At 33.5% G+C, this 21,078-nt stretch overlaps 1 protein-coding gene across 3 annotated transcripts in view; it reads left to right on the top strand.

The window, feature by feature from the left end:
• The window catches only part of LOC118190572 (carbohydrate sulfotransferase 1-like), a 250,812-nt gene that overhangs the window by 195,392 nt on the left and 34,342 nt on the right, over window positions 1–21,078 (top strand). Inside the window, exon 1 of one of the 3 annotated variants that reach the window (XM_085808643.1) lies at window positions 14,835–14,966. The exons of the other annotated variants lie outside the window; for them this stretch is intronic. Coding sequence (XP_085664769.1) covers window positions 14,920–14,966 — 47 coding nt within the window. The 5' untranslated portion in view covers window positions 14,835–14,919. Of the gene's footprint in view, window positions 1–14,834; window positions 14,967–21,078 lie in introns of those variants that run through there. 3 annotated transcript variants of the gene reach the window in all.

The raw sequence follows: 21,078 nt of genomic DNA, 5'->3' as shown, positions 1-21,078 counted from the left end.
ACAAGAGCCTGCTCGGGTAATGCACTAACTTTCATAAACAAAAAAAAAGTATTAGAAATCTTAAATTTCGGAATTTTTTTATAATAAAGTTGCTTGCTGAACTACTGTTGTGACAAATATTAAAATGACCTATTTAAACTTCTAATATTGTGAATACGTTTAGGCTTGAATTTAAGCAAGTTATAGGAATTCTTTAATTAGAAAAACGTAAGAATAAAATTTAATGCGCTGGATGTGATTCCTATTAAAGCCATATGTATCAAGAAGACTAAAATTAAAATTATTACATATGTTTCACTTCAATTCACTTTCTTACTACAGCTTTAAATAAATGACTGACTGATAAACCAAAATCAGAAACTTAATTCCATGATGCTTTTAGAGGATACTTGTTAGAGATACTTGTTACAGGATACGTTTTTAGAGGATACTTCGTTAAAGATGTGTGTTAAATTCTGGCATAATTTCTTTTAGAATTTTAAAATGTTTCAGTTTATGTCAGCAAAACAGTTTCAACCAATTCAGTCAGTTAGACGTATAAGTAGTCTGACTGAACCGACTTAAAAAAAAAATATTTCAATGTAAATAATATCTTTTTAATTTCTTAATATCTGTACATTTTTAAAGGAAGTTTTAAACAATATTTCGAAGTACCGTAACAAACTTTTTTTGAGAACACCCTACGGCTTTACCTGCTAAACTGAATTAGTATTTATAAGAATGTAGTTAAGTAATAGAACCGAAGGTCATAAATACCCATGTTCTGTATATGGTGACTATCTCTACAAAGCCCTAAAATTTCTGGAGCTGGGAATGATCATCTTATAGAAGTTTTATTGACATTTCTTATAAATACCTTGGAGCGAGAAGAGCAAAATCCACGTCATTAAGTTTTTTTCATTCTGGAGCCATTGATATCATAGACAATAATAATTAAGCAACATAGACATGAATAGGCATAGACATTACTATAAAAATAGTGAAGTTTTGCCTCAGTTTGCTTAAAGTGGTTAAAATCCTTTAAGTTGAAACACGAATTCTTTTTTTATTAGATTTTTAAAGCTACTGATATGAAAGTATTTCATGAATCGGTGTCAATAGCGACAGACCATTAACACTGCCACTTCAAAGATAGACCTTAATACCTTAATAAATAAACAAACCCGTGAAAGCTAATAAAACTCTAGAATATTCTCCGCACAAAGTTTTAGAAGTAAAACATTATTCAAAATTTTTGTTGTTTTTTTCCATTCTTTCTTTGAATTTTCGTTATAGATATCCAACTGCTTATCGGTGTTTTAGCGCGTAGTATTTTGAAGGATGTCATAAATGTATTTAGAAACATTCACAGTTTTCGGATTAGTAGTTTAAAATGGAAATTATGTGCTAAATGAAAAACATGTAAGATATTACAGGTTATGCGAATTACCCAAACTAAACAAGATCGAAGAAGTATATCGAAAAGCATTGCATTTTTGCGCTTGAGAAAGGCAGTTTCTGAAATTTCGAAACAGTGGTTTATCTTTACTAGGCAGTTAAAATCGGGAAGGCGACCGTATGCTCACTGAAACCATTTTAGAAGAATAGTAAGAAAATCCACAGCAGAAACCATATTATATTAGAGGGATATGAGATTAACTTAAAATCAAGTGTTTCGTCATTCGCGTGCAGTGGAAAAAGCGAACAATGCTGAAAATGGGTTCCTTGTGCTCTTGCAAAAGGGCCATAAATTGCAGCGCTATTTCTTCTTTACTTCTGTCTAGACGCCAAAATACCTTTTTCTTTGATACGGTAATTATGTTAGGGTGTTATACGAAATTCCCATTCCCAAATGGTAATATTTGCAAACCACCGACATTAAAAAAAAGAAAGCGGAAAGTTGACATTCATGGAAAAAAAATTTTATTATGCATAAGTGGACGAAAAGCTGCAGTTCATTATGAGATTCTCAGACTTAGTGAAACAATAAATTCTAAGGTCTGCTGTACTGAATTCTCTTCGCAAAACTGCACTAAGGCAGCATGCAGTAGCCACAAAGAAAAGAGACCTATTGTTTCATGGTAAGGCCAGCTTCATTATCCGTGAAAGACATAACAAAAAAAATCAGGGTTATTCGATTGGAAACTTCCACATCACACGTGTCATACACTAACATAGTTTCCTTTTATTGAAATATGTTCCTTTCTAGTTGATGAAAAAATTCGTAACATTAGATGATATGCAATATGGTATCGACTAGTATTTGGACTTTCAGAAATCCTTATTCTTCAAAATTGGTTATCTATAACTTAGTTTATAGATGATGTTATAGACACTAATGAGGCACTGACTAACTTTCAGAGTGTTACTTCAGTATTCTTCTATAACCTATATAAGCGACTAAACTTTCGGAATAACATTTTAGCATCATTTTTCATGCAGTTTACACGAATTTATTTCTTTATTTTTGCACTTGTGTGCATTCATTATATTAAACGATTTGAAACACGGCTTGTGATTTTTATCTTCTGTAAGTTCCACCAGCTTCCCGAAATGAAGGATCTGCATGAAGATTTCTTGGTTTCTACATGTGTATCGCGAGTATTTAATTGATTTCTGTTAGAAAGAATTCTAAGGAGTCCTACGAACGATAGTCCTCAGGTGCTTGACCAAATTAAGTTTAATACCAAAATACGTTTCCTTTGTAAATTTCTCGAATAATGAACATAGTGTTTTGGCTTACATCAATATATTTTAAAGAGTTCAAAATCTGCCTTTTCAAAAATCTGCTATTACGTTAAATGTTTCTTTACAATTTTTAAGTGTTTTATAATACTCAGTAAGAATATTTATTTTCATCTTTACTGCTTAGAGAAATAATTTTAAGTCTGAACTTCTATTATTTTTTTGTTGTTGTTGCTGTAAAGAAAAAAAAATACTCGCGATACACAAATCACATTATATAAATTAATTTACGCTGTCAAAGATTTATTCGTTTTTAATTTGTTTACTTTTGTAGACATACCCTGTATGCTATAAATTAAGAGCAAAATGAGCCCTGGCCGAACTAATGTAAACTTTTTATATTATTCAATCTGTTACTCTATATCTTTCAAAGTTTTTAAGAACAGACTCCAATTTTCGTTGAAGTTAATTAAGTTCTTTCATTAAATTCTTAAAATGTATACCACACCTAATAACTAACATAGTCATGATTAAATCAAATCAGATTTAGAGCCACCATTGAAAATAATCATGCTTAAATTTCGCGTAATGTTAATAAATTATTTTAAGTCGAACATGTTGCATAAAACAAAAGTAAAAAAAGAACCTGTTCATAAAGCTTTTATATGAGCATTTGCTCCTGAATTTTTTGTCTCCTACATAACTTCGTTCAAATATCGTAGTATATTCTATACAAATTCCTCTATTGTTTGTTTATTCATCGTGTTATTTGATTCGATTATTATTCTACTGTGAGATGGCAATGAAATGAAATTGAGAAATAATTACACCTTTTCTGCTATATATTCCTTCAAATAGTGAGAAAATTTAACTAAGCTTTTATAAATGTTATTTCTTCCACATAATAAGAATTTATTCTAAATGTAATTTAAGCAAATTAATGTTTATCGTTTAAAGAATTTTCAAAGTAAAGAGAGGGTTTCTTACATACTATCCTATATCAATGAGAGTAGAGGTAAACTATTTAAACAGTAGGGCTTCCAAAGAGCCTCTTATGTTTGCTATTTCTTCCATAGCATTACATGTAATCGTTAATATGTTTTCTTGTAGCAAACTGAAATAAGTTAAAAGCATTTGCCATTGTATGGTTTCAAGATGTCTTTGCGTTCGTCGTATAGAGAAGGAAAAGTAACAAAAGAATATGGAATAAAAAAATGTATTTATTTTTTTCCTCTTTTTTCTGTTTTTTCTGCAATATTAAAGAGGGATGGGATTATATCTTAAGGATCAACAAACTGTCTTACTAACCACTTATAGCAGAATTATTTTAACTCGCTCTTCAGAAGATCAGATCTTGAATAATAAAAACCGCTGAACATTCACAATTTCATCAAGTTGCTATATCTGGTTGATAAAAATGCTGGTGATAAAGGAGTAGTCGTACTTTTCTTCATTTATAATGGGCCCATACAAACCAGGTTTCCTTAGAAAGTTTTGAAAGCTGGTAGCTTCTTCAAAACAAACAACCGCCCACCAGCGACCGGGCGGAAAAGTCGCTGAACACTGTTAGTTCGGTACGATGTTCGAATCCCGTGAACCGGCTGGTTGCATGGGCGTTTTCGTTCTTTTCCCCCTGCTTAACTTGTTATAATACGAGCCAGTGTCCTTTAAAATGTCCTCCACGAAGGCATCCCTCCCTTCCATGTAGTGCTTTAGGACGGAGCACATAAATAATTATAATAATAAAAATCAAACAACCTTCATGTGTTTTAAATGAATCTTAATTTGAAAAATACTATGATTGGCATAACTGGACAATAATTTAAACTCGCGTATGTCGTGCCAGCAATAACTATATATATTTTAAAGATTTAAGGATTTTAACTTTCATTAATTTACCAATGTGTAACCAAATAACTGTAATTCTTTTGAGATAAATATTAATATTGACCTCATCAGTTATAGAAAGTTCCATAATTTCAATTATATACTAATAATGCTATTTTTAGCATGATAATGAAATTATTGCTATATCATACTGCAGAAAAACTAGAAGATAAAACCTGATTTGTTTAAAATGCAAGTGAACTATTCTTTTTTATTTTTGAAGACATCATGAAAGTTTACGGCGTTTATTTGTAAAAACACTGCTAATGCCTTCTTAAATCAGTTCAAATTTAATAATCATCTTTTTCAAACCATTCTTCGACAATGCAGTCAACTTTATTATCAATATTATTATTAGTATGTAATTGAAATTGTGGAACAACATAATCAAAGCTCGAACTTCTATCTCTAAACGCACGGTGAGGAATGATATTACAGCACTGACTATTGGCATTTCAAGCAGTTCGAATTTGTGCAACATCCTATCTACAGTGCATGGAAAACAACTTCCAGTGATCAAAATTTAACTAGCTTTTATTGCAGCTTTGTCCCCCCCCATACTCCATACAGCGTATATATGTACCAAGTTCCAACGAAATACGTTAACGATAACGGGCTCTAAATAGATCTGAGTAGTGAGTCACTTTAATTATAACAACCCTGTATTCAAGCATAACGAATAAGGAAAAAATTTTTAATTTTATTCCACATTACAATCAGTATCTAAGGCACCTGTTACTCCCCCCTTTTCAAACAAGGTATAATTTTAAAACGCGCTTTAAATCAAAACGTTGTTCTCTTGCAATTAGATACCATTATCAGGAGAAACATACTCCAAACCAATTATTTTTTCAAAGCCGAAAGGCTGAAGCCAGCTGAATTTAAATGGGTTTGTTTTAATTTGTTTGATTACAAAAAAGCACGCAAGGACTATCTACCTAAAGGGATGGATGCCTTCGTGGAGAACTTTTTAAGAAAAAATAAGCTTTTATCTACATTAAGTATGGAAAAACTGGCGAAAAATACCCATGCAGCCAGTCCATTTTCCGACATTTCAACCTAGCTCGAATATCACGTGTTGAGTGACTTTATCGCTCGGTCGCTGGTAAGTTAAATTTAAAGCAGCAAATGCCTGAAATAAGGAACATGAAAGTAAGGTAGGATAAATACTTTCAAACACAGAAATAATTGTTGCGAATATACTTAGAGATTAAGAACTAATTAATCGAGATCTAAGAGAACAGTAATCGGAAGATTTAAGATTGCAAATACTTGGCTTATAAGTATTATTGGCAATAATAATTTACACACCAGCGGCAGAATGGTAAAACAGCTGAATATTGGTATTTCGAGCTGGCTAAATTCAAGGCAAATGGATTGGCTGCACGGTCGTTTTCGTGTTCTGTGGATACGAGCCAGTTTCCCTTAGAAAGCCCTTCACGAAGGCATTCTCTCCTTCTTAAGGCTATCGCCTTCACTTGCTTTGCCATAATCAAATAAACCAAACCAGACAATCATAATTCAGGAATGCTGTCTTAGCTGTTACAACAAGCAAAGACAACGATGAGAAACTTTAAACATTCCTCTTACCAGACCTCTATACATTTTACACATTTCTTTCCCAAAATCTTCGCTAACGTGCATTTAAACAAATTACCTAGCATGGGTAGCCGTTCCTTTTATCCAAATTCGGTACCTACAGACGATTTTATGCATTAAAATAATTATCTAATCATAACAAAACTGGATTTTAGTTGAGTTATATTCAAGTCGGGTTATTATATTCCGTATATTTTGATACCCAAAATATACTCATATGTAACTGTTATTTCATCAAGGGAAAATTTGTGTCAGTTTTCAGATATGTGACGACTAGATAATTAAATTCACATTTCAAATTTTAACAAACTATCCTAATTGAAGTTTGAGACATGCTTATTAAATATATACTCACAATAAAAGACTATTAGAGAACAGTAAAGCAGTCATGGTTTTAGATTGGTAATTTTCGGTAGCTCCTTTGCCTGGAATTGCTCACACATGTTGCGTAATTTAAAATAATTGTTCTTGGTTTCGAGAACAACTTCCTGTCGGACGTCTGTTTTCATTAATGAAACATGTTCGTGAATAATAATTAAGTTTGCTAACCAAGAGAACTTTGGCTAACTTCCTAAATTAAAAGTTTGCATTATGAAATTCATTAAATTTCGGATACTCGTATCTTAGAAAAATCAATAATTTAAATTTTATTGGATTTAAGACACAGTAGCCTACTTCATAACCTAATAATTATTATGCCTGTAAAGCTGGAAATTTAACTTTGCCTCTCAATAAATTTTGTCAGCTTTTTCTTCATTTTGATTTTTTCACGAAATAATAAATATTTTCTGTTATTTATGTACTTCAAATACAAGTAGATATAAATTTGTTTTTAAAGCGGATTTTTAAACGCCTTCCGCCCAAAGCAGACTGTATGAAAAATATATCATAAGCAGACTTTTCACATGACAAGAGTTTTCTAGCAATTTACTATAAAATTTGGGAACAGAAAACGCGGAGAATGTCATGTTGAAATCTTATTACGCGTAATGTAGAAAAGAAGTTTATATATGTATTTTTATCGATACTTTTGATATAAACGGAAACTTTTAAAAGCAATCAGACATATTTATCGTCTTCATCTAACAAGTAAACTTTAACTGTCATACACTGTGATAACACTGCTTTATTATATCTTTTTATATTTAATAATAAATTACCGGTTATTACAAGTAATGTCATAAATATAATAATTAATTATTGGTTTTTATAGTTAATGTTATAATATTAATAATAAATTACTGGTTATCATGAATAATAACGTAAAAATATACTTTTCTTATGTGAAACGCATGTTTTCTCCTGATGAGTTCTGAATTGGAGTTTCGATGAAAGGAGATTAATTTTTATTTGTATATTTTCCCTTTATTATTTTTATTTTTCGAGTTTGTTCTGCTGTGAATTCTTTCTTTAATTGGATTTGTTTTGATATTGTGTTAAACCTCTTATACACGGTTGCAATTATAATATTATAGAGTAAATTGCCTTGCTTTTATTCCAATTTAATAATAAATTTAGATGCTTTAAGTTTATATATATATAAAGCAAACTTCTAATTTCAGTTGGCAATAGTCCTTTTTAATTCTTCATTTTAATTTGGGTACTTCCCCTTACTGTTCTAAAAATAGTATTATTTATACCATATCAATCTAAATTGCGTCATTTCAAAATTAACCCGCTTCACGCTTTCTTACGTAAACTTGCAGCCAATCAAATTAAAGATTTCAATTGAAACTGGAACTTTTTGGATTCTTTTATCCCTCGCTCTTTCTGAATGAGTAATCACTTTCCCACTTGCCTGTATCAAAGCAACACGTCTCTGTATTGCCCATTATCTGAAGAGATGTAAGCTTCCAAAAATTGTGGGTTGCATATTGCGCCCATGGTGATATGTGGATCAAATTTGTTTTATCAAAAAATAAAAATTAGGTGACGAATCCAGAACTACGTTTGTGTCCAAGTTCAAGTATTCTACTACGCATTCTATCTTTATGCTAGTAGTATCTATAACCATCTTGACCATGACTAAAAAATAATAGATGTCTTCTCTCCCACGCATCCTAAAATATTAAATTTATATATATTAAAGCTAAGATGCAATCATTGGATCATTGCTATCTATGTGTGCTGCAATGATTCCCATTTATTTTCTGCCGTGTTTCCTCATTTTCACTATGCATCAGAACTTCTTTCGGCTTAAGACTTTTTGATACAAGTAGTGTGTTTTAATTAACATGGGAAATTGGAAATACTTCATTTTAATATATTATAACATTGAATTTTACCACATTTAAAAAATTTACATTGTTCATATATTTATTAATGTGTAAAGAATCATTATATTTAGTAAACATGAAAAGTAAATATTTCTAGTGGTTTCGTTGCCCTAACATAAGTTTTACCTTATCTTTATATATGGGCATTTTTATAGATTGTGCCTTACAGTCTCAAGTCAAATAAGCCGAACATGAAACAGGTAGAGGTTGAAATAAGTTCGACACTGGTGTATTCCTGAAGTTATTTTAGGTATCACAGGGACTTGCTAATTGTAATCTCCGTCTCAATTTTGATAGGCATTACTCCGGCGAACGGTCCGAGTGTCTCTCCCTTTTTCTGTACCATCAACCACTAGAGAGGACGTTTAGCTCGCCGTGTATTTTGAGAGCGCCCCTTACCGCACAGACAATAATACACTTATAAACGTCCATTCCTTTTCGGGATTCGAACCGAGCCCATCAATACAGCAATCAATATCGCTAACAACTACACCGTCTGGGCGGTTTTCCACTGAAACAGTGAAATTCTCACGTTGAGAAACATATATTTAATATATGTACTTAAATTATCATATATTATGCGCAATCTTTAATGGCCTTCATGATTATTAAATCCTTAAATAATTTTTAATGAATAAAAGGTAAATATTGCCTCATTGTCTTACCATTCTCATTTTATTAACGATCGCTCTATTCCAACATTTTCAGTCAGTTCGTCATTACGTACATTTAACAATGGCCCACTAGACAAATCCGCTAAACACTGGTAATTCAACTCGGCTTTAGGTACTGTGAGTAGGAGTGGATAAATAAGCATTCTCATAATTTTCCCCATGACAGTAATTTGAATATGAGCTAGGTTTCCTTACAAGGATGACCTCTAGTCTTGAATTCTCAATTTTCCAGAATACATACACACGATGTATCAGTACAGGTAACTGGTGACGGAGGACGGGGACATCTGGAGTCTAACAAAGGTAAGCAGGTATATGTCTCACGCCCTCCACTATCTTAAACCGGCAGCTCCCAAGGCCCAGGAGGCCTGCCTTGGGAATGCATTTGCTTCTCTGTGAAGTCGCGTGAACAAAAACTGGTAGTTGATGATGTTACATGAATGCGTTAGCTGCGTGAATATATAAGCTTTAGCTGTTAGAATGCATTGGCGATGCTCTTGGACGCACGTTGCCATAATTCTTACATTCATCAAATACTACTACTAATAATAATAATTCTTAAATACATCAATACCTGTAATGCTACATTAAATATGATCCGTCAGTTACATAGATTAATACATTGGATACATGATTAAGTGACATGGATATATTGGTTATGTACTTGAGAGCTTAATTACAGTAAGAGGTGTATCAGTACAGCGGTGACAAACTTTCAGGAGAGTCAGAGTACATCTAGACGATGGGAAATCACATAGCAGTGCATGGTGGGAAACGCTTTTTTGGCGCGGTAATGACGACAAAAAAGGCAAAAAAAAGGAAGGACACAAACAGTGAGACAAAACATGTTTTATTACGTTTAGTACAACGGAAACCTACAGATAAGAACAAAAACAAACAACGATCATCATTAAAGAAGGTGTTCGAAATTACGACGCCGGACCGTGATGCAGGCCTCACTTCTCTGGAGCTTGGAAGATCTGCATCACGAATGGAAGACGACGGTACATGACGCATGGATCCTGCATCACAGTACGGGTCGTAATTTCGAACACCTTCTTTGAGATGATCGTTACCCTTTCTGTTCTTTTTTCGTTGTTTTTGCTGTGCTTCGAATAATGTTTTCTCATCCCGTTCGTGTCCTGCCTTTCTTGAATTTTGTGTCGTCGCTACCGCGCCAGGAAAGCGTTTCCGACCGTGCATTCCTATGTGATTTCCTATCGTCTAGGTGTGCTCTATCTGTCCTGAAAGTTTGTCACCGCCGTACTGATACACCCTGTATATGAATTTGCTCATTTAATATTTGCTAAATAAAAATACATAATATTAAAAAATTTAGCTGCTGATATTCTAGAGAATACAATTAGAAATTCTAAAAAAACATAGCCAAATTTTCAGTATACTGTTTCGAAAATTTGGAAAGTCACCAAGCAAATGGATTTTCGCAATGGAAATATAAAAGAAATAAATAAAGCAATGAAAAGCAAAGAGACACATATTCTGACTGCCCATGAGCAGTAACTTCGAATGAAAGGTTAAATAGAACTGTTGGTAATATAATCTTTGAATGTTTAGGCCATAATACGAGAAGTTTGGAAATCATGTTACTAAAGAGAGATATCTTGCACCTTAGTCATTTTAGTGGGATAAAATTAGTTCACATTTTAAGCGATTATAAATGTGCTGAAGGACTGAATACATATTACAGATCAGGTGTACAGTAAGAAAAAATATCAAAGCAGAATTGGACAAGAATTATTGCTTTGAGAATTGGTATGAATGGTCTGAAATTTGTATGTCCTTCCTGGAATATGATAGCTTTGGTACTGGTCGTGTTGACTACTATCCTCCCAAAGGTTAGCCAGTTCTCGACTTCCATAAGATAATTTCATTGCTGTAATCTTATGATAGGAATTCTGCATTCTTGCATCAGCATTGCTGTATTTTTATCAGTAAATAAAGTGATATGAGGATCTTTCGGGATGTCGTAAGTCTAAATGTTATATATAAATGAAGAGGGAAGAGATCCTTGAGGAACGTTCTTGTTACATTTCTGTTTGCAGATCTTGCATTTCCAACTTTCATTGCAAATGTTCTACTATGGAGGCAGGATGCTAATAATTTGATGCTGTGGGTCTAGGAAGTCAAGTTTGATTAGTTTGAAGATAAGCCTCCGGTGAAAAACCGTATCAAAATATTTCGCAACATCCAAGAACATGCCTTCAAAGGTAATTGCTTTTTCTTCATCCGAATAAGCAGTTTCATTTGTGCCATGAAGAGGAGGAATTTGTTTAAAGGGCTTTTTTGACCTCCTGGCTATGTCGAAAAGAGACTTGTCTCTTGTGGGTAGGGTACGGAAAAAATTGCTCCCTGAGCCATGACGGCAATGATATCTTTCCTGATATACACTGGTGTGCAAAAATTAAGGACGAGACGGTTTTTTCAATGTAACTTTGTACAAAAGCTTTCCAAATCAACACATTTAATACCGTAAGATCCCCAATACGTAAGGACATGAGTAATGTAAGCAACACTTACTAAAAGAGAAATCAGAGGGATAAAAAGAAGCTTTATTGAAAAAGTAGCATGGAGCGCAATGCGACTGAAGGCCGAAACATCCCTGTAATGGGTGTCCAGCAAGAAACATCCGGTCTTTAATAGGGGATATGATCTCCCTTGACTGCTAGGCAGGTTTCACAGCGTCTGCCCATGCTGAGAGAATGAGGGTGTCAATGAGTTGTTGAGGCATTGCTGCCCATTCGTCTTGCAGCGCCAATCGAAGCTCCGGAATCGTTACTGGTGGTAAGGTACGAGCTGCCAAGCGTCTGCCTAGAAAATCCCATACATGCTCGATGGGATTGAGATCCGGAGATGGTGCCGGCCAATATCCTCACTCTCTAAGAGCTGTTCGGCAGCTACTGTGCGATGATGTGGTGCATTGTCGTCCATGAAAAGGAACTGCGGACCCATAGCGCCTCTAAAAAGACGCACATATGGAAGAAGAATCTCGTTACAATAACGGGTCCCGTTGACTGAACCTGCGTCGAAGATGTGAAGGTCTGTACGACTACCAAGCATGGTGCCTCCCCAAACGAGAACACCGCCACCTCCATACCTGTCCCTTTCAATGATGTTCGAGGGATGATTGCGGCTTCCCCACTCTCTCCAGATGAGTATGCGATGAGAATCGCTACTCAGACTGAATCTGCTCTCATCTGTAAAGAGTACTCGTCCCCATTCCTTGTCTCTCCAATTCTGGTGTTCCCAGCACCACAGAGAACGCCTTCTCCGATGGGCAGGCGTTAGAGGTACACACCGTACAGGGCGTCGTGCAAACAGACCACCACCGTGCAGTCTTGTGGCCACGGTAAAACGCGATATCGGTCGTCCAGTCGCCTGCGTCGTGTGTCTAGCGATTTCTCCCGCTGTCTGCCGCCTGTTTCTTCTGGCCTGTAAGGCAATATACCGGTCATCTGCGGGTGTGGTTCCTCGTGGACGACCACTACTAAACCCCCGGATAGCTGTTCCTGTAGTTTGAAATTGTCTCCAAAGTCGTGAAACGATGCTGTGAGCAATTCCGAACTCTGCAGCCACACTTGTCACACTGCGGCCTTCCTCCAACTTCCCAATGATTCGACCTCGGGTAAAAGCATCCAGATGTCGTCTAACAGATTGATTATTCGCCATTTCTCGCTGAGGCAGCAACTCGGTGGGATTTTAAATGCTATACGGCGTGTAATCTCTTTGCCAGAAATACTGATCTTACACGGACAACATGCTTTATACTACTCAGACACTCTCCCATTACGTCTACCTGCATATCTGCGCATGTGCTACCGCACATCACCTTACTTAATCTCCTGATTGGTCTTTCTGTCCGCTCTGCCTCTTCGTTCAGCTGATATGCTAATTTTTTGACTTCGTCCTTAATTTTTGCACACCAGTGTACTGCTGAAGGGCGTTCATATGTGTTTGATGCTCGAATCCTTTATTAACTGTAATTGTTTTCTAATGCCTTTTTTTAATTTTTTATTTTATGCCTGATATTATCAGGAAGTAGAAGAAAGGGGTGGGTACTGTTAAATTCATTTGTTGCTGAGTTGTTGACGAGATGGATGCTATTGGTAAATTTGGTGATTTCGACTTCCAATTCTTCTTTACTCGATCAGGTTCGGGCTCAGATATGATTTTCGTATGTCTCATGTTAATACAATTAAAGGCAATTGCTGACAGTATCAAGAATATCCACTATTGCATTTTTTTAGCTATTGGTGAAGTCTGTTTTTTCATTGTTTCAATAATTAATATCGTATTGTTTTTAATGAGACAAGATTAAACTGTTCGGAATGGTGGAGCTTGTAGCTTGAGCTTAGGAGAACACTTGAGTTTTTGTTTTGTTCTGAGATGGTAGGATTTGTATCTTCTCTGACTGGAAGGAAGTTTTTGCCCATAGATGTTTGGTTGGTGGCTGAATTTTGGCTTATCTTTTTTGGCCATGAAAGGCATTGGGAGCAATTTTTTACTCACAATTCCTTAAAATAAATGTGCAGATTGCCTTTCTTGCATCTTTCACTCATTTAGTTAATCAATCAAATATTAGAACGTGTTTATCACTGTCTGTTCAGTTGTTTGTTTCCTCATAAAAATTTGCATATCTGTACTTTCCGTATTCTAATAAATATATATATATCAGTGCATATTTTTCCTTTCTTACGCTAATTGAAATGCTGTATGCTGTCCCATAAGCATTTATGTTTTTAGTTAACTTATTAAGAATAAAATTAGTGCTTAAATAAAATCCATTCAAATACTTTTTTTCATCCATCGTAAAATGCTTGCGTAGGTTGTGATAATTAAATCGACAAACCTATAAAGACGCTGTTTCCAAACCATCTTTCCTTATGATATTCGAAATATGTCTTGTGTTTGCTTTAGTAATCTAGCATAAGAAAGTATAAAATACAAATGAAATTATGTTATTCGTGACAAGGTATAATAGGTAGTGATTTAAAAAGATAGTTTTGAGTGACAAAGTTATTTACTAATTGCTTCCCTATCACTTTGTAATCATTCATGACTTAAATTCGAGAATATGCTTCTTAAAAAAATTCAAGGCTATAGTTAAGCTGCTTAATAAAATGCGTTAAAAAGGGAGGTTAAATTTATGAATCATAAACAATACCCCAGAAAATCATGAAAAGTAAATCAGGAACAGATAGCAAATATTTTGAAATAACATTTCTGCAGGCTTATGCCTTTATATGTATGTAATGTCAAAAACAGTTTGCATAAGAAAAGTCTCCGTTAGAAGAAACTTTGTGTGGTTTTATTATCGCAATATTGCAAAAAAGCGAAATATAAAAGAGAACGCAATTTTTAATCATAAATTATAAGAAACTTTCATTTTTAAATTCTAGTCAAATCTATTTATTCATTTCAATTCTAGCTATTGAGACAGATGCCGACATTTTGCACATTAAAAATAATTTTCAGAAATGCATTGTTTTTCGTTGTTAAGTCTTTATTTTTCAAAGTTGCACTAGTGTACTGTTTTTGTATCAAAACTTTGAATTGTGATACTCTCCACTCAGTTTTATAACGTTTTCCGTTGATATTATTAAAAAAAAACTTTAGCAGTCCTTTTAATTTTCTAAGCCTACAGTCGGTATCCAAGCAGGAACATTTCATAATTCAAGATATAATCATTTTGTAAAAGTGTCTACCAGTAATTCTAAATTTCGCCTTGTTTTACCAGCTGTACGTTCGCGCCGTGAGTTTTTCCACCTAAAGGACATAATCAATTCTCTTTCCGTTTTTTCATGTTTTCGGGCTTAGTCATGAAAGTTTGTAGTAAAAGATCCAGATGGTATGTACCGTTCTTTTGCTTCATATCAGCCTCTAATTTAAAACATAAAACTTAAATGAAAAAGCAACCTTTGCTTGACCAGTTTCAAAACCTGCGATCTGAGATTGCTTGTTTTGCATAATTTTAAATAAATACGGTGTTCGTAGATTGTCGTTAAACCCTCAGATTTCATCTGATATATTTTCATGCAGTATATCCGATATTAAATAAACCTTCGTCAAAGTTTCGTACATTTATTGATATATATCTATTTAAGCCCTTTAACTGCTTGTAAGACGATAAAATTATACTGAATTTCTTGCCATTTTCATCCTAAGATTGTCTGAATTAATATTAGCAACTACTTTTATTTGACATTTTTGGCTCGATGCCTTAGATTCTATAAACGTTATTGGTCCAAATGAACAGTATAACTGGTGGCAGACTACTCTATTTGTATTTTTCTGAATTTTTGCTTGGATTCAGAGATATCATCTCTAATCCCTAATACATGCACGTCCTATTTGAAGTACCTGTCTTTAGCATGGGACAAACTGTGACAAGATACGTCAAAGCGCAAATATTTAATTAATTTTTTACATTAAAGCAAAAAGGTCTGGACACCTTATTTATCCCTCTTTTGAAACGAGACATTCATTCTTAATTTTTAATCTTCTAAGTCATTCAAATATTTAAAATATACCATCTTATTATTTGTAAATTAAAATAATATGAACTCCCTTTTACATCTGAAGCTGTGGTATAAATTTTTGAGTGAAGGCCAAGTTGCGAGATCTAATAACTATGCAGAATGAGGTTTTAGAAATCTCAGATCAGAATTAAGTGGATAAAGCTATAATAACATTATTTAAGTAAACCTTATGGCCACTCAGAAATAGCCAGTTAAAAAATAAAATATCCAAGCAAATAATCTGAGAAAAAAAAAAGCTGGATTTTAAACCTTTGCAAGAAACATCTGCTTTCTTTGAAAAATAAATTTAAAAAAAAATGGAAGTTTTAGAAATGCCGTGTTTCATATAATTTTAAGCAAATATATCAAAATAGAAGCATAATTATTTATTTGTGTAAAATGTTTGAGAGAAACCACTATTATATGTCATTATTACGTGGAAATCACAAAAATTATGAAACGATAGCCAAGGAGATGTGATGATAAAGTTCAGATAAATACAAATAAGAATGATGTATTCAGTTTTCTTAGAACATTTTAAGAATATTTATTGATAATAAACAAAAAAATTACTAAAATCGAGCAATATTACTGAATTTTCTTTAAATAAGTTAAAATGCTTGTGACTAAAGTAATTTTTCGAAGACAGAATTACTTTTACGAAATCCGAAAATTCTTAAGTCCTTTGAATAATGAACTTATCCATAAAATCCATAAAATCCTGAAAAGTAATTCATAGAATTCTGATAGGTTATTCTGTTATTTGTTTATTTGCTTTAGCTACCTGAAGTTCAATGTCTGAAAACAGTATACAGCTGAAGACAATACAATATATGTATTGTGGTAATTATAAGCTTCAAAAACCTGAAGCGGCATGAATCAGTTATTTGAGTAAGGCAAAGCACAAGAGGATTATTTGCGTGATGCCTTCGTGGTAGGACCCTTTGTTTGTTTTAATTAGCAAAGGATTTAAATATGATGTTTTTACAGAAATATGAAACACTACCTTCGCAAATTTATATTTGAATCTTATTTTGGAGAAAATTAACTGATGGAATTTTGTATAATTATCGAACTTGAGTTTCAAGTATCGAAACATGCACTGTTTTAAACCTTTTTTGCTATTTACTTTATGATTCAAAAGACCTGGGAGGTACTGCACATGCTAGGTTCTTCACTGAACTCAATACAATAAAAAATCATGATGTAGTTAACTCCCATGTTTAATTGAATCGCTTATAATAAACCTCCATACCACTCATTTCGAGACTCAAAGAATATTTTTGAAAGGAAACTAGTTAAAACTCACCTCTCAGGTTTTCATTTGACAGGGGTTATTCATCGTTTGTTAAAGAGCTTTGAGGAAAGAAGATATAATTTCGAGCCACTGCTGTATCTCATCATAAGACCAATTACTGACTCTCAAGAAAAAAATTCCTTTTTACGTTAATGAGCTGCTCTTTAGAAAAAAAAATGCTGACTTTTTTGCGCATATACTTTACTTATTAATAACTCAGTAATTTTGTTTTTAAAAGATTTTCAGTACATTTTTCGCTCACGAATTTTTGTTCCATAATATAATAATGTGCCTTGAGAAATAGCATGTTTGAGAACAAGACTGTATAGAATTAATGCTGTTATGGGTATTTTTATGTTATAGCGGCTTAGGTGAGAAACGGGAACTAGGGAGTTTCAACGTTGACGAGAAACAGACGGTTACCGAAACACACAAGCAAGTCATTTAATAGTTTGGTTTGGAAAAATACACGAGCGCTGTCTGCCTAAGTGTAGGGATGCCTTCGTGAAGGGCTAAGCGTAACTGGCTTGCATCCATGTTGTACATAGGGAAAACCACGAAAAGCGCTCGCTAGGTTTTGAACCCGAATCGAACTACCAGTGTTCAACCCCTTCGGCCGCTGGCGAGTCCGATTCATTTAATGTCTAGAGCACACTTATTTAATATACAAATACAGAAGGAATTTTCCATAAATTTGTATTTATTATTTTATTTAATACAGTGTTTTAGCAATTTCTTTAAATAAACTTTATGTAAAAACATACCCGAAATTCATTTTAATTAGACACTTTTTAGTGGCCATAGTTCAGCAGCAACTGCTAATAATATATCAAACACATAAATTATCACGCTTCATACGATATCTGAATATAAACTTCACTAAATATGTGATGGCCAACTGTACCCCTGTGCTTTTTGAGCCTCCATTTCGCTGATTTTCTAAGATGGAAGATAGTAAGCATATTAAATATTTTGCAAAGAAAAATTGAAAACAAACTTTCACTAGCTGAAGAAAAGTAAAGTGCATACATATCTCAACAGACCCGTAACCGTGGACATTGAATGACGACACCACTTGGGCGTATCAGTAGCCGTCGGTTTTTCGCAAAAGCTGAGACTCGCCAATTCCCGTTTCTAGCCAAACTACTGTAATATAGAAATACCCATTTGTACATCAATACATGAAAGTTCATGTGTGAACTCTATTTCTGTTGCTATATTTGATGACTATACAATAATTTATTACAGTTATTAATATTATATATAGTTATTATTGAAGATATTTTTAGACTATCTTGGGCATTAAAACACCAGAATACATCCAACCCTTAAAAAGTATTTTATCAGGTTTTTTTTTTTTTTTTTTTTTTTTTTTTTGCATATTTCCTACCTTTATTTCAAGGCCGCCCAAATGGTGTAGTGGTTAGGGGAGCCGGCTGCGAAACCGAAGGGCACAGGTTCGAATTCTGGTGCAGACATGGATCTAAATTGTCTGCCCTTCATAGGAGGTAACAGCGGCCGCCTATCAGGTGCTTCAATAATAAAATGGCCACCACTTCTGACCGTAGTAGGGGCGAAAGCGAAAACTAGCTAGTGCCCGCCGTTGGGGAAAGAAACAATCATTTCAAGCATTTCATTCAGCGCAACATCTGATAGTAGTTCTTGCAACGTAAAAACTACTCGGCAGTTGGTAGATGGTGTAATAAAAAATTATGCTGAAAGTATAGAACCTAAACGGAATATGAATGTATCAAAATTAAAATTCATCAGTAATTGATCATTCATCAGAGGAGAATTCATCAGTAAAAATTTAAAATGTTGTTTACAAAAATAACCGAATTATTTTCCGCTTTACTCTTTTTACACAACTGAAAAGAAAAGCGGAAAGACTAAATCGAACATTGCAAGAAGGAACAAAGCTTTGCTGAGGCATTCAATTTTAAAAAAAGATCTGTCAGTAGCCGAGTGGATATGACAGTTGAATCAATGGCTTACTACTGATAGTTAAATCCGGGGTTAAATCCCAGAGACTGCGAACGAACTGGCTGTAAACTTCTTTTGCTGGTTTTCCCCGTGTATGACGTAAATATGAATCAATTACTCTCTCCATGAAGGAGAATTTGCTTCTTTTAAGAAAATAATTCTTGCGTGCTCTGCCATAATTAACTAAAACATGAATCGCAATTGCAGCAATGTTTTAAAGTGCTAAGACTTTATTAGCAAATTTTTTAAGATACATTATTTAAAATATTGCAGTAGATGGCAATAACAAAATCTGTTAGATCTGATTTGGAAATGCGAAAAACAACTTTTCTTGCATGGACATCCATCAAACTCTTCCATTACTTGTACTGAAAATTTTATTTTATGTTTTGCTGTAATCCACTAAATAACAAACTATATCAAATACCTGCAATGGTTATGAAACTCTTCGCTGTCTAATTGCCCAAATTGCCTCCAGTTCGATTCTGCGTTACATACTGAATCCAACAATTCAAAATACATTTAATTTTTTATCGATAATTGTGATTTTCAAAGCAAATTAATAATTGTTAATGAATGCAGAGATATTTTTGTTTAATACATTTAATGATCTGTTTCATTTCTGACAATAATATAGAAAATTATAATTAAAATCCTTGAAAATACTAAAGCTACATGTGGCATTTAAATTAAACATTAAAAAAATAAACACCACACTAAAAAACTTCTATTGTTTTAAATAAATAAGGATGTATAAATAGTGTGTTGCACACTATTTTTATTTAGTTTAGCCATTACTGCTCCTAAACCTCAGGGAGTAATTGACTGGTTAAAAACGCTGACTGGGTTCGAACACAGGAGAACGGGATAGCTGCATGAATGATTTTCGTATTTTTTTCCCATGTGCAACGTTAATACGAGCTAGTTTCCCTTAAATTGCTCGACGATTCGTAACTGAGAAATATTCTCAGTTACGAAATTTTGCAATAAAAATAATCGCTTTGTTTGGAACTATATTTACATCGGAGCAATTCTTTTTTAGTTTAAATTTAATAAATATGCGAAAAGAACCAGACTGAAGATGAATATGTACAATTTATGATGAGGACACTTTCTAGTAATTTTTCCAAAATTACAAACTTTATGAAAATAGAAGCACCATGCGTGTTTATAGCTGAAATGCTTAGTAAGAAACGAATAAGTTTATAATTATTTAGAAAAATAATAAACTTCTTTATTTGTCATAGAATAATCTAATAAACAAAAGAGATTTCAATATTTATTCTCAAGCTTTGTCACTCTTTGCAAGCTTTTATACATTTTTTTAGTTTAAGTTAAAAGTAAGTTAGTGGTATTTCAATATATTACAATTATCTAGGTAAATGTCAATCCGAAAATCGTAATATTTACCTGTCATTGAGTTTGAATTACAAATTGTGACCAAATGATATTTTTTGCTGTTACCAAGTTTTAGATTTTAGGCAGAAAACTTGTGTAAACTTGGAATTTTTCTTTGCATATATGTTTTGAGAAATATGTAGTAAAATTTATTTTAATTTAGTTAACAAATTTTGTTTTGTTAAGACAAAAATTCGTTTCGTTAACACAAAAATTTGTTTTGTTCCTTTCTTTGTTATTCTTTTTTAAGTTGCGGCTTTTATGTAGTGCATTTAGCCTGTGTGCAATTTGAGTTTGAAATATCATCCATAAGGGATCCATGCCTGTGTTATTACCCGTTGGACACAAGTTTTTAGGAGTAAAAGCAATATTTGGTTTTTCCAAATAGTGCGACGACCATCTCTAAGAAATATTTTGCGTTCATTGCTGAAAATGACCTTTCTCCAAATAATTTGCTTTAATGATGAAATTTTAGCATGTTCTACGAGTTTTTATTTTACAAATTTATGAACGGTTCCTTTTTTACTACTCTATCTTTATAACCACAGTTTCTGCTGAAATTTCATACAGTTTATACACAAATATGCCACACAATGGTTGCAGAGGTTTCTGTGGAAAAAATGGCACTTGGCTGGGAATCCAATTTGACTTCTTTCAGTACTTTTCTTTTTGCAACTGGGCTTACGATCCCTTTTCTTCCTCTGTCACTTTTATTGTCGACCAATTCTTCTCTTTCCAGTTATTTTCCGGGCTGGTTGCATGCG

Source organism: Stegodyphus dumicola, chromosome X1, assembly GCF_044657685.1.
Source record: "Stegodyphus dumicola isolate Sdum_Otavi_A_Nest chromosome X1, ASM4465768v1".
NCBI lineage: Eukaryota > Metazoa > Arthropoda > Arachnida > Araneae > Eresidae > Stegodyphus > Stegodyphus dumicola.
This window is presented reverse-complemented; position numbering and strand designations above follow the sequence as displayed.